At 41.3% G+C, this 13743-nt stretch overlaps 1 protein-coding gene across 1 annotated transcript in view; it reads right to left on the reverse strand.

Moving 5' to 3' along the window:
* The window catches only part of krt98 (keratin 98), an 8136-nt gene extending 6907 nt beyond the window's left edge, over nt 1-1229 (reverse strand). The window contains exon 1 of the mRNA XM_062544313.1: nt 756-1229. Within this exon, the coding sequence (XP_062400297.1) occupies nt 756-1130 (375 nt within the window). The 5' untranslated portion in view covers nt 1131-1229. The remainder of the gene's footprint in view (nt 1-755) is intronic.
* Nucleotides 1230-13743: the final 12514 nt, after the last annotated feature.

A 13743-nucleotide genomic window follows, 5' to 3' on the forward strand; every position in this document is an offset into this window, starting at 1 on the left:
TTTATTACACAAATACACCAAAAACAGATTATACTAGTTCATGGGACTTTATCTCTGACAGTGAAGACAAACCGATGAGACATTCTAAACAGCTCTGAGTCATGTTTATAGTACACAAAAGCCAACATTCAAGCCGAGAATAGTTTGCCTCGCTGACCTGATCTCATGTCTTTTTTTTTTGTCTCAACGCAAGAATGTTTTCTGTCTTTTCCACTTCCAAGGCCACACACAGTGCTGGAATTTGACACCTCACGTACACTAAATAATACACACTTCAGTTCAACTGCCTAGCAAGCATTTGACATCGGCAAGCACTTAGCTGACATGAGTCCCTGCAGTTTCAACAAAGACAAAGCGCAAGCCATTAAAGCAGTTCCACCTTTTCTATAGCCTTCAGCCAGTAAAGGATTACCACACAGGCAAGTGTAGGCGCCGTCTATCCCTCTTCAGTTAACGTGACGTCCTCTGCCACCGTTCAGAGGTCATTCAGAGGCCAACTCTTATTGCCAGTCATCTCTCAACTCTGGAAGATTCTATCTATCTTGTTATCCAAGTTGTTTGCATTGATAGTATATTTACTGAACTTTGGCTCAACCGAACCTATGTATAACATGTTCAAGCTTGCATGTTTATGCTTGCATTTGTCTTTCTATCTATACCCCACATTGTCTAACTAACCAGAGCCCGACTCCACACTCCACACACACACACACACACACACACACACACACCCTGCGTCCACCCCGCCCCCTCACCTGGTCGCGCAGGTCGTCGACCCTGACCAGGTGGGCCGAGTGGTCGTGGCAGACGACGGTGCGCTGCTCGTGCCACAGGCGGATCTTGCGCTCCAGCTCGGCGTTCTCCTTCTCCAGCGTGCGCACGCGCTCCAGGTAGGACGCCAGCCGGTCGTTGAGGTTCTGCATGGTGGCCTTCTCGTTGGCGCCCACGTGCAGGTCCAGGCCGCTCGTGGAGCTCGGCAGGCCGTCGGACAGGTTGAAGCCGCCGCCGGACTTCGCCGAGCCGTAGAGCCGCGGGCCGACGCTGGCGGTGGAGATGCGGGTGCCCTGGCCGCCGGCGCCCCCGTAGACGCTCATGGTTCTGGGGCTGTAGGTTCTGGAGAGGAAGGACATGGTGGCAGCGGTGCTCGTGGTGTGGCTGTCTGGGAATAAGAGGTCTGGAGGTGGAGGTGGAGCAGGCTGGTGGAGTCTCAGCAAGGTGAGTGAGGAGCGACACAGCCCCGGTCTTCCTTTTATGTACCTGTCCCCTGTGTCAACCTGGAAGGGGGTGGGGGAGGGACATCGTAGTCTCACCTGTTGCGGACAACAGGTTAGCCCTCATCCACTCCACTTTGTGTGCGTGTGGGTGTGTGGGTGGAGGGGTGGGCCCAAGGAGAGTGGGGGGGGGGGGGTGAGGTGGGGGCGTTGAGTGGTGCAAGTGTGTTGGCAGAGGAGGAATGCCCCCGACCTGCACAACCCGCAAAACAGCATTTTGATGTTCTCCTGTTTCCTTCTCTGAATGAAAAAAAAACCCTCCTTGAATTGTTCGATCGCAAACTCTGACACAGATAATTGCTCAATGCCGATGTGAAGGTTGTTTTTTTTTTCCACTGTAGACTGGACACTCCTGAATGCCAGGTGCGCAGCGATCATATCTGTGATCATATTTGTGATCATATTTGTGATCATATTTGTGATAGCGATGGGCCATTAGTAGCCTCACCATAGAGAGGCACTTCTGTTCTAAGGTCTTGCCACAAGCGAGGAGGTAAGGCATGTGACCTGTGTCAATACACTCAGTCAGTTAGTAAAACAAGAAGTGGGAAAAGAGTCCTAAGGTGACAGATCCTAAGAGACAATTGTCAATTAACATCACACATCGAAGAGTTTTACTAACAGATCTCTGAGTTCATTGAAATGAAAAAGCGTTTGCGTTTGAGTAATTGTTATTCTGAGGGAGACTCAACAAGTTTTTCTAGCCAACTATTAATTTACATACCATTCACATGCTCACATGCCATAGTAGCTCACATGCCATAGTCTACACATTGTTATGAATAGTGTGAGAAAAAAACAACCAAACAACACATAAGATATCTATAGGGAACCAGTGAGGTGAATTTATGAAATTTAAGCCATCCCATCTCTATAATACATTCCACTTTAACATGCTGGATATCTAAGTGAGAAGGATATAGTGTAGGGAGATGTTAGGGTGTGGAGCCATCTCTGCATTCCAACTTGATGAGATGTCCTCATTTTTGGGAGTTTGAGAAGTATTCTTTGTCATTTGACATGCAAGGACACACCCACTGTTTGCCATGGAGACCCACAAGGAAACATGTCCATCGTTAAACATGTGATGAATGCAACAGTGAACAAATGTAAAGAGAACAGACATACAACCAAGGCTTTCATTTACCATAGGCTCATACCACCAATTCTTTACAACTGTGTTATTATAACCCAACTATCACATTGACAATTACATGTTTCATGTTCTTAATCATACAATGTTCTTTCAGATCACCTGCCGACGTTCAGAGTTTCGAAAACAGTCTGACTCACATGCTTATCAGCAGACATTGCATGAAACATAGATACAGATTACGTGACCATTACAGGTGATGGTTTCGTGACATCACTGGGGACTGGCTGCCTTGAAGACATGGCTGACACAGAGTGGTCTGCTTCACCTTGCTTGGACTAGAGTTGAGAGACACAATATCTATGTAAATTGTCACTCTGGGTTTCGAATAGGACACTTGATTGAAACAGCTCCTCTGAGGGCTTCAAATGGTATTTGAATGTCCAGGTGTTCGGTCTGTGCTAGTATTGCTCAACCTCTGTTGATCACTATATCCTGATAAATAGAGAATGTGACTGGCTGTGCATATTTGGCACTGCTCTAGAGTGGTTTACATGCTTAGTGAAAAAAGCTTACTCATTGGTGAGTTTGAGTCCTCCTCAATATGCAGTGGTGTTCCTCAGGGTTCAGTCCTGGGGCCTTCACTTTTATATTGGCACATCTCAAACAAATACAATATCATGGGAAAAGTCCATTGCCCTGCCCAGACTGTGAATACAGGCTCGAGAAACCATTTTTGACTAAGTTAGCTGATTAGTGCCCTTCTCACTTTGACATTCTGTATCATAAATTCTTCATGCTAATATCGAGATATTTCTGTTTTTCCGAGCTGTAAACTTTATTCATCAAGATTAGAATTCACCCCCTTGAAATTATAAGGTTCTATCTGAGATATTGAGCTTCAAAGTCTTAAAGTTTAAGTGGAACAATAGTTTAGATTTGTCCAAAAATGCATACAACTTCAAAAAAACAACTCAACTCACCTTATGAAGTTGTCACAGAATAAGAATATGTCAATAACTAAAATTTGACAAAAATGTCAGATACATGTTTAACCTTATATGGGGAAGAATTCTGAAGATACAAAATGCTTGAAATAGTTCATTTAAAGGTGACATAAAATGGAAATATTTTTTTCTTGGATTTCATGAATTATGAGTCATGGTTGTGCCCTCCTTCATATGAAAATCTTGAACTTAGAAATAGACACTAAAAAATGGGCAAATTAGAAAAGAGCCTGCTTGTGATGTCAGACATCCCAAAGCCATTGAAGTTCAATTGGGGTTGCCAAAGAGGGCGCCATTTAGTCAAACAGATCATTTCAATACCCAGCCTAAATATATGGTTTTAATTAGTCTTGTAAAATTGCAATTGAGTTAATAATAAAGAGCTAGAACAAAAAGTTCAAGGTGAGACCATATATTATCTGCTGAAGGTAAGATCTGTGCCATAGCCACTTTTCAATGTACTCTAGCAACACCTTGAGAGACTCATTCACCTGAACCATCAACACAGACAGCAGTTTGACAGACAAACCTGTTAAGCTCTCAAAGAACAACACTGGAGCCAGTGAATCCATAAGAAAGACAAACCGTTTGTCAATACAGACTTGTCTCGGTAAGCCGGCAAAACCATTTCAACACGCACCCCTCCCCACAGAAACACTGAGGCGAGGCTATTGTTTGACCATTCGTCATGGTGACAGCAGAAGGAGACCCTAGAGAGGCAACTACAGGGCCACCAGAAAGCCTTGTAGAGAGGCATTCCTATTGCACAATTGGGAGATCCTCTGATAAGAGGAAGAGGTAAAGCATTAGAAGAGCTGGGTCTCAGCTAAAGGAGCCCCAGGGGGCAATGGAGAAAGTGTGACAGGAAAATATCCACAGGGCAAGCTCACACCCGCACACCCAGACCTTCCTTCTTTGGAAGCACACACCTCAATTCTTTCCCCATCCCTCAGTGAAAGAGCCCTTAAACCTGACATGCTTAGCTGTAAACCAGACAGAGAAACTTCAACACCAATGGCAGACTGACAGCATACCTCTGCATTCCTTCGGCAAAGCAAACTCTAACACCGGTGGGTGCACGAGGCAAGCAATTAGTCAGTCCACACATGGTGTGTGTTGTTCCACCGGCACGGCTCAAATCCGTTCTTGCTCTGCTACACTATACCTACACCCCCACCACCCACCCCCAGCAGCAGACAGGTATGTGAATGGGTGACGAGCATCGTGACACACCTGAATGCAGAGATATAGGACAGAATGTCAACGTTGCATGCCTTAGTTCTTCACAAGAGAACACAAGATATCCAAGATACCCATGTTGTATTCTCACATGCAAGATCTGAAATCTCTTATGCAGATATGTGGGTATAGGTACGACTTGTTCTTGTACGATGTGTTTCAGACTGACAGCCCTGGCCTCAATGTAAATTTGTCAACACTCAGTTGTCTTCTAATGGATAAGAAGATCAGCCAGATTTAGATCATAGGGTCCCTCTATAGAATGAGATGGAGAGACAGAGAAGATGAATGGTTCAGAAGATTCTCCTCTGACTAACATGGGGGTGTTTACTGAAGATAGAGTTGATGTGTGGAGTATATGTAAACAGAACATAAGCTATCTTGCCCAACTTGTTTAGTGGTATATAGACCCTTTCAATATGGTCCTAGAGGCTCCCGTTGAAATGTTCAAAACCAACGCAGATACTTTGAAACGAAAATGAGTCAGACTTTAGAGTAATGCTCCACAAAATATTGACTTTAAAACTTATTTTTGAAATGTTTGTTTGTCTCTAAGTTACCATTTGCTCAATGTTGCTAAGTAGTTGTTAAGCTGCCAGAAATGACATAGGAACATAGCTGTTCGTTTATGCAGTTGAAAGGGTTTGTTGTGTCAAAGAACACACTAAGCATGATCGTCACACCAGCAGCTCTCCTGTAAAGAACTCCAGGCCTGAAGGGAGCAGAGAACCCAAATGCATTAGTGAACCTTTTTCAACCAAAGCTGCTGGAAGTAGGCTACTGCTTTTAGCCACCATTTTGTTTGGATTTCTCAACCTGCAGACCATATTGTAGATATTAGAAAGCTAGATACCGCATTTGACTTTTTGAACACACATAATGGGGCCGCCATTATGGTAGGGGCATCAATCACTGAAGGCCAATAGAGACCGAGGTGTCTAAATTGCTGGCAGGTGTTGCCCATTGACAGTAGTGTTTGCCCTCAGCAATATGGCGGTTGCGTTCTCATATGCCACCCAATAGAACTTGACGGATAATGTGGTGTCTGGCTTTCTAATATATACGCTGCAAACAAGTCAAATACACAGCTCGTTGTTCAACCCTAAAGACGCAACTGGTATGAAATGTGTGATACTTAAGTATGTGATAATTAGTATCATGTTTAATGTGATAATGTTGAAATAAATAACTATTTCAAAAGAATTGAGTGGTCCCTTTGCATCCTTTATGTGTTGAATGTGTTTGCAAGTTTGGGCAAAGCTCAACTGATTTTGACACCTACTGTAGACAACTTGACACTACTTGTCTTGCTGCTTCAGCTGGCAATACAAGATCTAGTCATACAATTTTATAAGGAGACACAAGATGACATCAAACTTCCCTCTATTGAATTTAGTACTTCTGTTTTCTGCTGGGTTCCTTCATCTATGGCCAAGCCATCTTTGGGAACATGTCCCAAAATATCTGGAGCCACAAATATTTCTGAAATGTCTTTGGTGTTCCTCTGGGAGCATTGTCTGTTGGCTGTGAGATGACCCGTGCCATCGGATCTGACAGACCAGAGACAGAAGGCCATTCATAATCTCCAACAACCTTCTGACACATAGTTCTGGAGATCAGAATTTTTCCAGTCAGCATCACCCATAGGACTGGAACCCTTATTCATGTGAATCTTTCAAAGACTGCAAAGAAGCCAGTCAAATTTCTGGAAAATCATTTAGGTTATTAAGTATTCAACTATGTGGAGTTATTTAACTTTAACACCCTTTTTCAAGAGATAGCTTTCTGTTGGTATCAACAACCCATATAGAAAAAAACAAGCTTCATATTTCAGTTAAGAGTTGAACAACAAATATTTTGGAAACGTGTGACTTGTTACGGGCGAGCTGAAATCATGGCTCAGACCCAACAAGTGCATTCCTCAGCTATCTCCTGCCTGATGCCTGGAAGAAAAAGACTGGCAGTGTTACAGAGGGGGCTGAGACGAACCATATATCACAGCTTCAGCAAGTCCTGGCACACGATAATGAGGCGTCCTTAAACCACGGGAAGAATTCAAGAAATACTGTAAGACTGCTCTTCTCACGAGGCACGTGGGAAAAAAAGACATACAATGAATCCAGGGGAGTATTTTCTAGTGTGCAACCTGCCCTGTGTTAACACCAAGATGTTCTAACATTATCCCCTTTTCCTGCTTGGATTCTGAGGTCTTCACTCAACCAAGAAAAAACATGCTGTTTCTTGTAAGCTGATTCACCTGGTTTAGTGCCTAAATAAATTGGACATGTGGAGTACTTTTTCTCCAGCTGACCATCTTTTTCCTGTCCATCCTCACTTTCTGACATTGTGTGAACTGAACACAATAGCACATTTGTTTGTGTGTAATTCACAAACGTTTAATTGGGGTATCTGTTATCTTACATGGACATAATACAACTCACAATGAAGTGGGGTGAAAAGGATACTGTTCATTAGTGGCTGTGCTAACATTATGTTCTGCCAATGAAAACCCTTCTCATGATGATACTGATATCATCTAGTCGAGTGCTGTTGCTAATGTGTTAGGAATGCTCTGGTCATTATTTTAATTCGCTGACATGTTAGACACCACCACCACTCTGCTTCATCTGAACAGATACTGCTGACATGTCTCATATCCACAACTGATATAAAACGCCTACTGCCCCACCCTGTTTTGTTTCCCCCACAACGGCAAATTCTAATGTTCTGTAACATGAGAAGGAGGCACAAATAACGTCAAGTACTGTATATCCCAATAATTACAGTGCATGAAAATGCACTGTACTGTTCTTCCAAGGCTTCTTCTTCTTCTTATTATTATTCCGCTGATCAAATTCATTTTTTCTATTCAGCTTGAACCGTTTAACTTAGAAACTTCATTCAAACGTCGCAACGTAGGTCTTAAATAGGGGAAGGCTGCTAAGTGTTTTTCAACTTTGTAACTTTTATACTTTTTAAACTATAAATTAAAAACTATTACAAATTTCCCCATAGACTTAACATTGGCCTCTATGACATCACAATCGGATCATTAAGCAATTAGAATCTTATGCCAGGTGGCCAGCCCCACCTGCAGCAGCCCTCTCTCTCTCAGGCTTTAAGCATACAATCTCTCTGTGAAGACTACATATCCTGTTAACTGTTTCCTCTTTCCACAACTGTTTCAAAATAAAAGTCCTCACTGCAATAATACACTATTAAATCATTTAACCATTGAAACTACTGAACTATTTAACTGTTCAACCATTCCAACTGTCAGTTATCATCAACTATGCCTCCAGTCAACTACATGAGACCTCCATGCACCTAGCAACCAACATAGCAACCATCAAAATTAAGCGTTTATGACCGTTTCCATAGCAACCAACATGATTTTACTACAGTAACTTCTTTATTCCTGATAGTGGCAGCCATGGATACCCCATCAACAAATGTTTCAAAATAAAAGTCCTCAGTACCAAGTTAGCTAGTTAGCATGGTTAGCATAGTTAACATTGTTAGCATAGTTAGCATTTTTAACATAACTGCTAAAAATGATTAGCTAAGTTAGCTAATCAACCTGGTTAGCATTGTTAGCATAGTTAACATTGTTAACATTTTTAGCATAACTGCTAAAAATGATTAGCTAAGTTAGCTAATCAACGTGGTTAGCATTGTTAGCATAGTTAGCATTGTTAGCATAGTTAACATTTTTAACAGTACTGCTAGAAATCATTAGCCAAGTAAACCAATCAACCTGGTTATCATTGTTAGCATAGTTAACATTTTAGAATACCTGTTAGAAATCATTAGTTAAGTTAGAACAGGAATGTTTAAGCTTTAAAATGTCTACCTAAACACTATCAACTCTCTTTAAACTATGCAACCACCATGTTTACCCTAGCTATACCTTAGTAGCCATATCTACATTATCTATCTATATTTTTTTTTGCATTTTCATGCACTGGTAATTCCTTGGAATTGCATTTCTAGTTCTAGGTGATAATGTGTATTTGGTCCACCCATAGGTACAGCCCAAGATCAGGTCTGCATTTCACTGATGGTTTGATCAAGAGGTCAGCCTCCAGAGAGCCACTGACTAGATACGCCCTCCACCCAAAACTCCACTGCCGTGCGTTGAGGAGCTGAGCTGAATTTCAGCTGAAGGAGCAAAAAAGGTGCACTTAAACCAACAAGTATTCAGGTTGTGTAGAGAGGCTATTACTTACAGAAGTTCTTCATTTACATCTGTGCAACAATATCTTTCATGTGCATACTAGGGTGTGGGAAAATATCAAATCCATCTTTGAAAAAAAAAAATGGAGAGGAAAATCGTATAGTGTCTATTTGGTGCCTCCTAGTGGTTTGTTTTAAAAACAACATAGGTAGCATGTGTCATACCACCTGCCTTGCATAGAGTTCGATTTGACTAACAAACCACGTTTTCATTGTTGATGGGAAAGCACAGCATTTGACATATCATTATGCCAAAAAGCAGAATGACGACACTGTGCCGTAATCAACGTCTAAGCGATCAACTTCTGTTGATGTACTTGGGTGGTTGACGTTTTAGGCCGAAAAAAAGTTTTTGAAAAAAAAATCAGATATTATGCATGGAAATCACTTAGTTATGTTGTACTGACTCTCCCATTCCCAAAATATGTATGATCTTTCAGAATTTGTATTGGAATTCATATTTATTCACTAATGTCTCGTGTTAGTGACTAAAATTATCATATGGTGTGACATGAAAGTTATTGTGTGTAAAACTATGATGGGGTATATATTTTTAATGTGAGTCAGTGTATCATAATCTTCTATCTTTACTTCATCAAGATCTAGCATTTCCTTGTGGAAATGTATTATATTTTACAGTATATTTATTCATCAATACACAAAGTAAGGCATTTGTCCCTAATCTTTCAATAAACTTCATATTAATTTGGACATATCTTGATACAAAAGAAATAAAATGCATACAATGTTTGCTGACCCTATTTCCTATCTGTTACATTCAGATTTGTATGATTTAGACTCCGAAAGCCTTTTTATTTTCATAATTTCTTGATGTTTCTTGATGTCACACCAAATGATATGGTGTCACACCATATGATAAATTACACCAAATAACAATCTGTTAATGCAAAAATGTGAATATATGCATTTCACAAACAATAAATCACAGTTTAAGACAAATATATCACATAAAGGATCACTGTTAAAAACTCAGAACTTTGTAAAACAGAATTCCACCAGATCTTGTATAGCACTTGGGTAATAGGTGCCACATATTAAATAATAAATGTTAACAAAATGTTAAATATGTTAAAATATGTATAACACTAAACTATTAATTAAACATATGTTTGAAAAAAACATTATTTATGTAGGAAAATACAGATTATATCATATAGTGTGACAAATAAATCATATGGTGTGACAGCAAAACCCCATCACACCATATGATATGGGGTCACTCCATATGACCTGCGTGAAGCTGGCCCCCCATGTTATTCAAAAATGATTTAAAACACTGTTATTCGTTTGTGCTACGTTTGTGCCGGTTTGTGCCGTAAAAATTATCGTTTGTGCCGTTAAGGGTTTTTAAGTAATTCAACTTTACATTTTCTGGCCAGTGACGTCACTCAGCCCCCCATACATGTCCAAATTTCCCCAAAATGGTCTCAATCGTTTGTGCTACGTTTGTGCTGGTTTGTGCCGTTAAAAGTAACATTTGTGTTGCTATGTTTTTTAAGCTATTCCACTTAATTTGTTACACGCGTGACGTCACCCAGCCCCCCATCAATGTCCAAATCTTCCAAAAATGGTCTCAATCGTTTGTGCTACATGTGTGCTGATTTGTGCCGTTAAAAGAAACATTTGTGCTACTATGTTTTCCACGTTATTATGGTTTATTTATTACTCGCGTGACGTCACCAGCCCCCCATCAATGTCCAAAACTCCCAAAAATGGTCTCAATCGTTTGTGCTACGTTTGTGCTGATTTGTGCCGTAAAAAAAATAACATTTGTTCAGCTATGCTTTTTAAGTAATCACGCTTTGTTACAGGCGTGACGTCATTCAGTCCCATTCAGCGTCCAAATCTCCTCAAAATAGTTGCGCTCGTTTGTGCTACGTGCGTGCTGATCTATTTCATTAAATGTTTGTGTTGCCTACTATGTAGAGGTTAGCCAGGGGGCTTGTCCAGCAGTTTTAGCTTATGCTAGACATCACCCAGCCCCATCAATGTCCTTATCGATTTACGGTGCTACCCTCTTTACTTGGCTGTTTTTGCTGCCCAGAATTTTATACACCAGTTGCATGGTGCGTAACGTCAGAATTGCTATCGCTACTGTGGATTACTGCAACCTGAACTCTGTGAGCTAACTGTGGCTACTTGTGGACTCTATCGCTACTGTGGATTACTGCTACCTGAACTCTGTGAGCTAACTGTGGCTACTTGTGGACTCTATCGCTACTGTGGATTACCTGAACTCTCTGGGCTAGCTGTGGCAACTGGGACTCCCCGAACTAACAGGCCTGTGTGTGTGTGTGTGTGTGTGTGTGTGTGTGTGTGTGTGTGTGTGTGTGTGTGTGTGTGTGTGTGTGTGTGTGTGTGTGTGTGTGTGTGTGTGTGTGTGTGTGTGTGTGTGTGTGTGTGTGTGTGTGTGTGTGTGTGTGTGTGTGTGTGTGTGTGTGTGTGTGTGTGTGTGTGTGTGTGTTGTGCGTGTGTGTGCGGGCATAGTTAGCCTCAGGCCGGGGTTAATGGCCAGTCCCTTCCCCTAGCATAACTCCGCCATAGAGAGGGCTGTTTTAGGTGGGTTGTGTGTGGATGAATGCAGGGTGGGTGCATTCGGGAGGTTGGGTTGTGTGTGTCAACTTTAAATAAATTGTAAACGTGGCTCCCTGTCTGTGTGTGATTTGACTCCTCCTCCGACCACGAAACAAATATTAGCCTACAATATTCTCTAAAATAAGCAAAAGTTTTTGTTTGGCCTATGCATCAAAATGACAGAGCGTTGCGCACTGCCCGCACACAAGCAGCATTTAGGCAGCTACTTGAAGTCGTCTCAAAGGCCACCAGTTAATTCTGGTTACAGCAATTCTGACGTTACGCACCAGCAACTGGTGTATAAAATTCTGGGCAGCAGAAACAGCCAAGTAAAGAGGGTAGCACCGTAAATCGATAAGGACATTGATGGGGCTGGGTGATGTCTAGCATAAGCTAAAACTGCTGGACAAGCCCCCTGGCTAACCTCTACATAGTAGGCAACACAAACATTTAATGAAATAGATTAGCACGCACGTAGCACAAACGAGCGCAACTATTTTGAGGAGATTTGGACGCTGAATGGGACTGAATGACGTCACGCCTGTAACAAAGCGTGATTACTTAAAAAGCATAGCTGAACAAATGTTATTTTTTTACGGCACAAATCAGCACAAACGTAGCACAAACGATTGAGACCATTTTTGGGAGTTTTGGACATTGATGGGGGGCTGGTGACGTCACGCGAGTAATAAATAAACCATAATAACGTGGAAAACATAGTAGCACAAATGTTTCTTTTAACGGCACAAATCAGCACACATGTAGCACAAACGATTGAGACCATTTTTGGAAGATTTGGACATTGATGGGGGGCTGGGTGACGTCACGCGTGTAACAAATTAAGTGGAATAGCTTAAAAAACATAGCAACACAAATGTTACTTTTAACGGCACAAACCAGCACAAACGTAGCACAAACGATTGAGACCATTTTGGGGAAATTTGGACATGTATGGGGGGCTGAGTGACGTCACTGGCCAGAAAATGTAAAGTTGAATTACTTAAAAACCCTTAACGGCACAAACGATAATTTTTACGGCACAAACCGGCACAAACGTAGCACAAACGAATAACAGTGTTTTAAATCATTTTTGAATAACATGGGGGGCCAGCTTCACGCAGGTCTCCATATGAGGTTTCATGCACTTAGCAGAACAATGAGTCTTGAGGCTACATGCTAGGACCAAAATCATATGCTCACTTTAACATGGTAACATAGATGTAAAGGTAATTTTGACCAAAAAACTATTTACTTTTGAAATTTTCCTGAAAAATGGGTCACACCAAAAGACAGTGAAAAGTGGAACTGAGATAGGAGTGCTGGAAATACTTGATTTATTGAAAGAAATATGAGAGATAACTCAACACGTAAACTTTCAATGTCCTTCTGAGAAGTTATTATACTTCCTCAATGAGGAAGGACCCCCTATCCCTAAAGGTCTCCACACAATTGCACATTTAAAAAACATAATTTAAGGTCACACCATATGATATTGATTTTTGGGACAAAATGTTTTTGTTTATGGCTTGTTCAAAATTATTATGCCAGGACTTTAAACACTACAGACTTACAAGTAGACATATTTAGTATTCATTGTATTTATGTAATGGGAAAATATATTAATTAGATTTTTTTTTATTCAAAATCAAACTTTATGAAATGGGCTCGGGACAGTCACGCCATATGAGCTTTTCCTGGTTTGGCTGAAAATTTTGAGAAATAGGAATATGACTGACATGAATGGTCCATATGTTCATATAAAGCAGGTTTTTCTGAACAATATAACCACATTTATTTGCAGATTAGACATTTCTTTACTTCAGTTTGACACTCTGGACCAAAAAAAGGCCATGTCATGTCAACCACCCACTTACTTTTGCATGCCAAGGTTTTGAGTCTGGACTGTCTCTGTAAAACCATCACAAATACACCCTCACGTCTATTTGTTGTCTTTTTTTTTTTTTTTAAGTATATTTTTTGGGCTTTTTTGCCTTTATTTGTATAGGACAGTGAGGGGTGAGACAGGAAGTGGGAGAGAGAGATGGGGTGGGATCGGGAAATGACTGCAGGCCGGACTCGAACATGGGTCCTGGTGGGCACTCGGACCCGCATGTGGTATGAGCGTTGTTGCCTGTTGTGCCACAGCGCCCCCTGGGTGCAGATCATTTCTCTTTTTGTTCATCCTTCATTCCTTCCTCCTGCATGTCCTAACCCATCCAGACTATTGTCACATAGAATATGAATTTATACCAAAGCCTACAAATATCAATGGACTACTACCAGTTATTGACCCTGATAAGGA

Source organism: Sardina pilchardus, chromosome 1 (genome assembly GCF_963854185.1).
Source record: "Sardina pilchardus chromosome 1, fSarPil1.1, whole genome shotgun sequence".
Lineage (NCBI taxonomy): Eukaryota > Metazoa > Chordata > Actinopteri > Clupeiformes > Clupeidae > Sardina > Sardina pilchardus.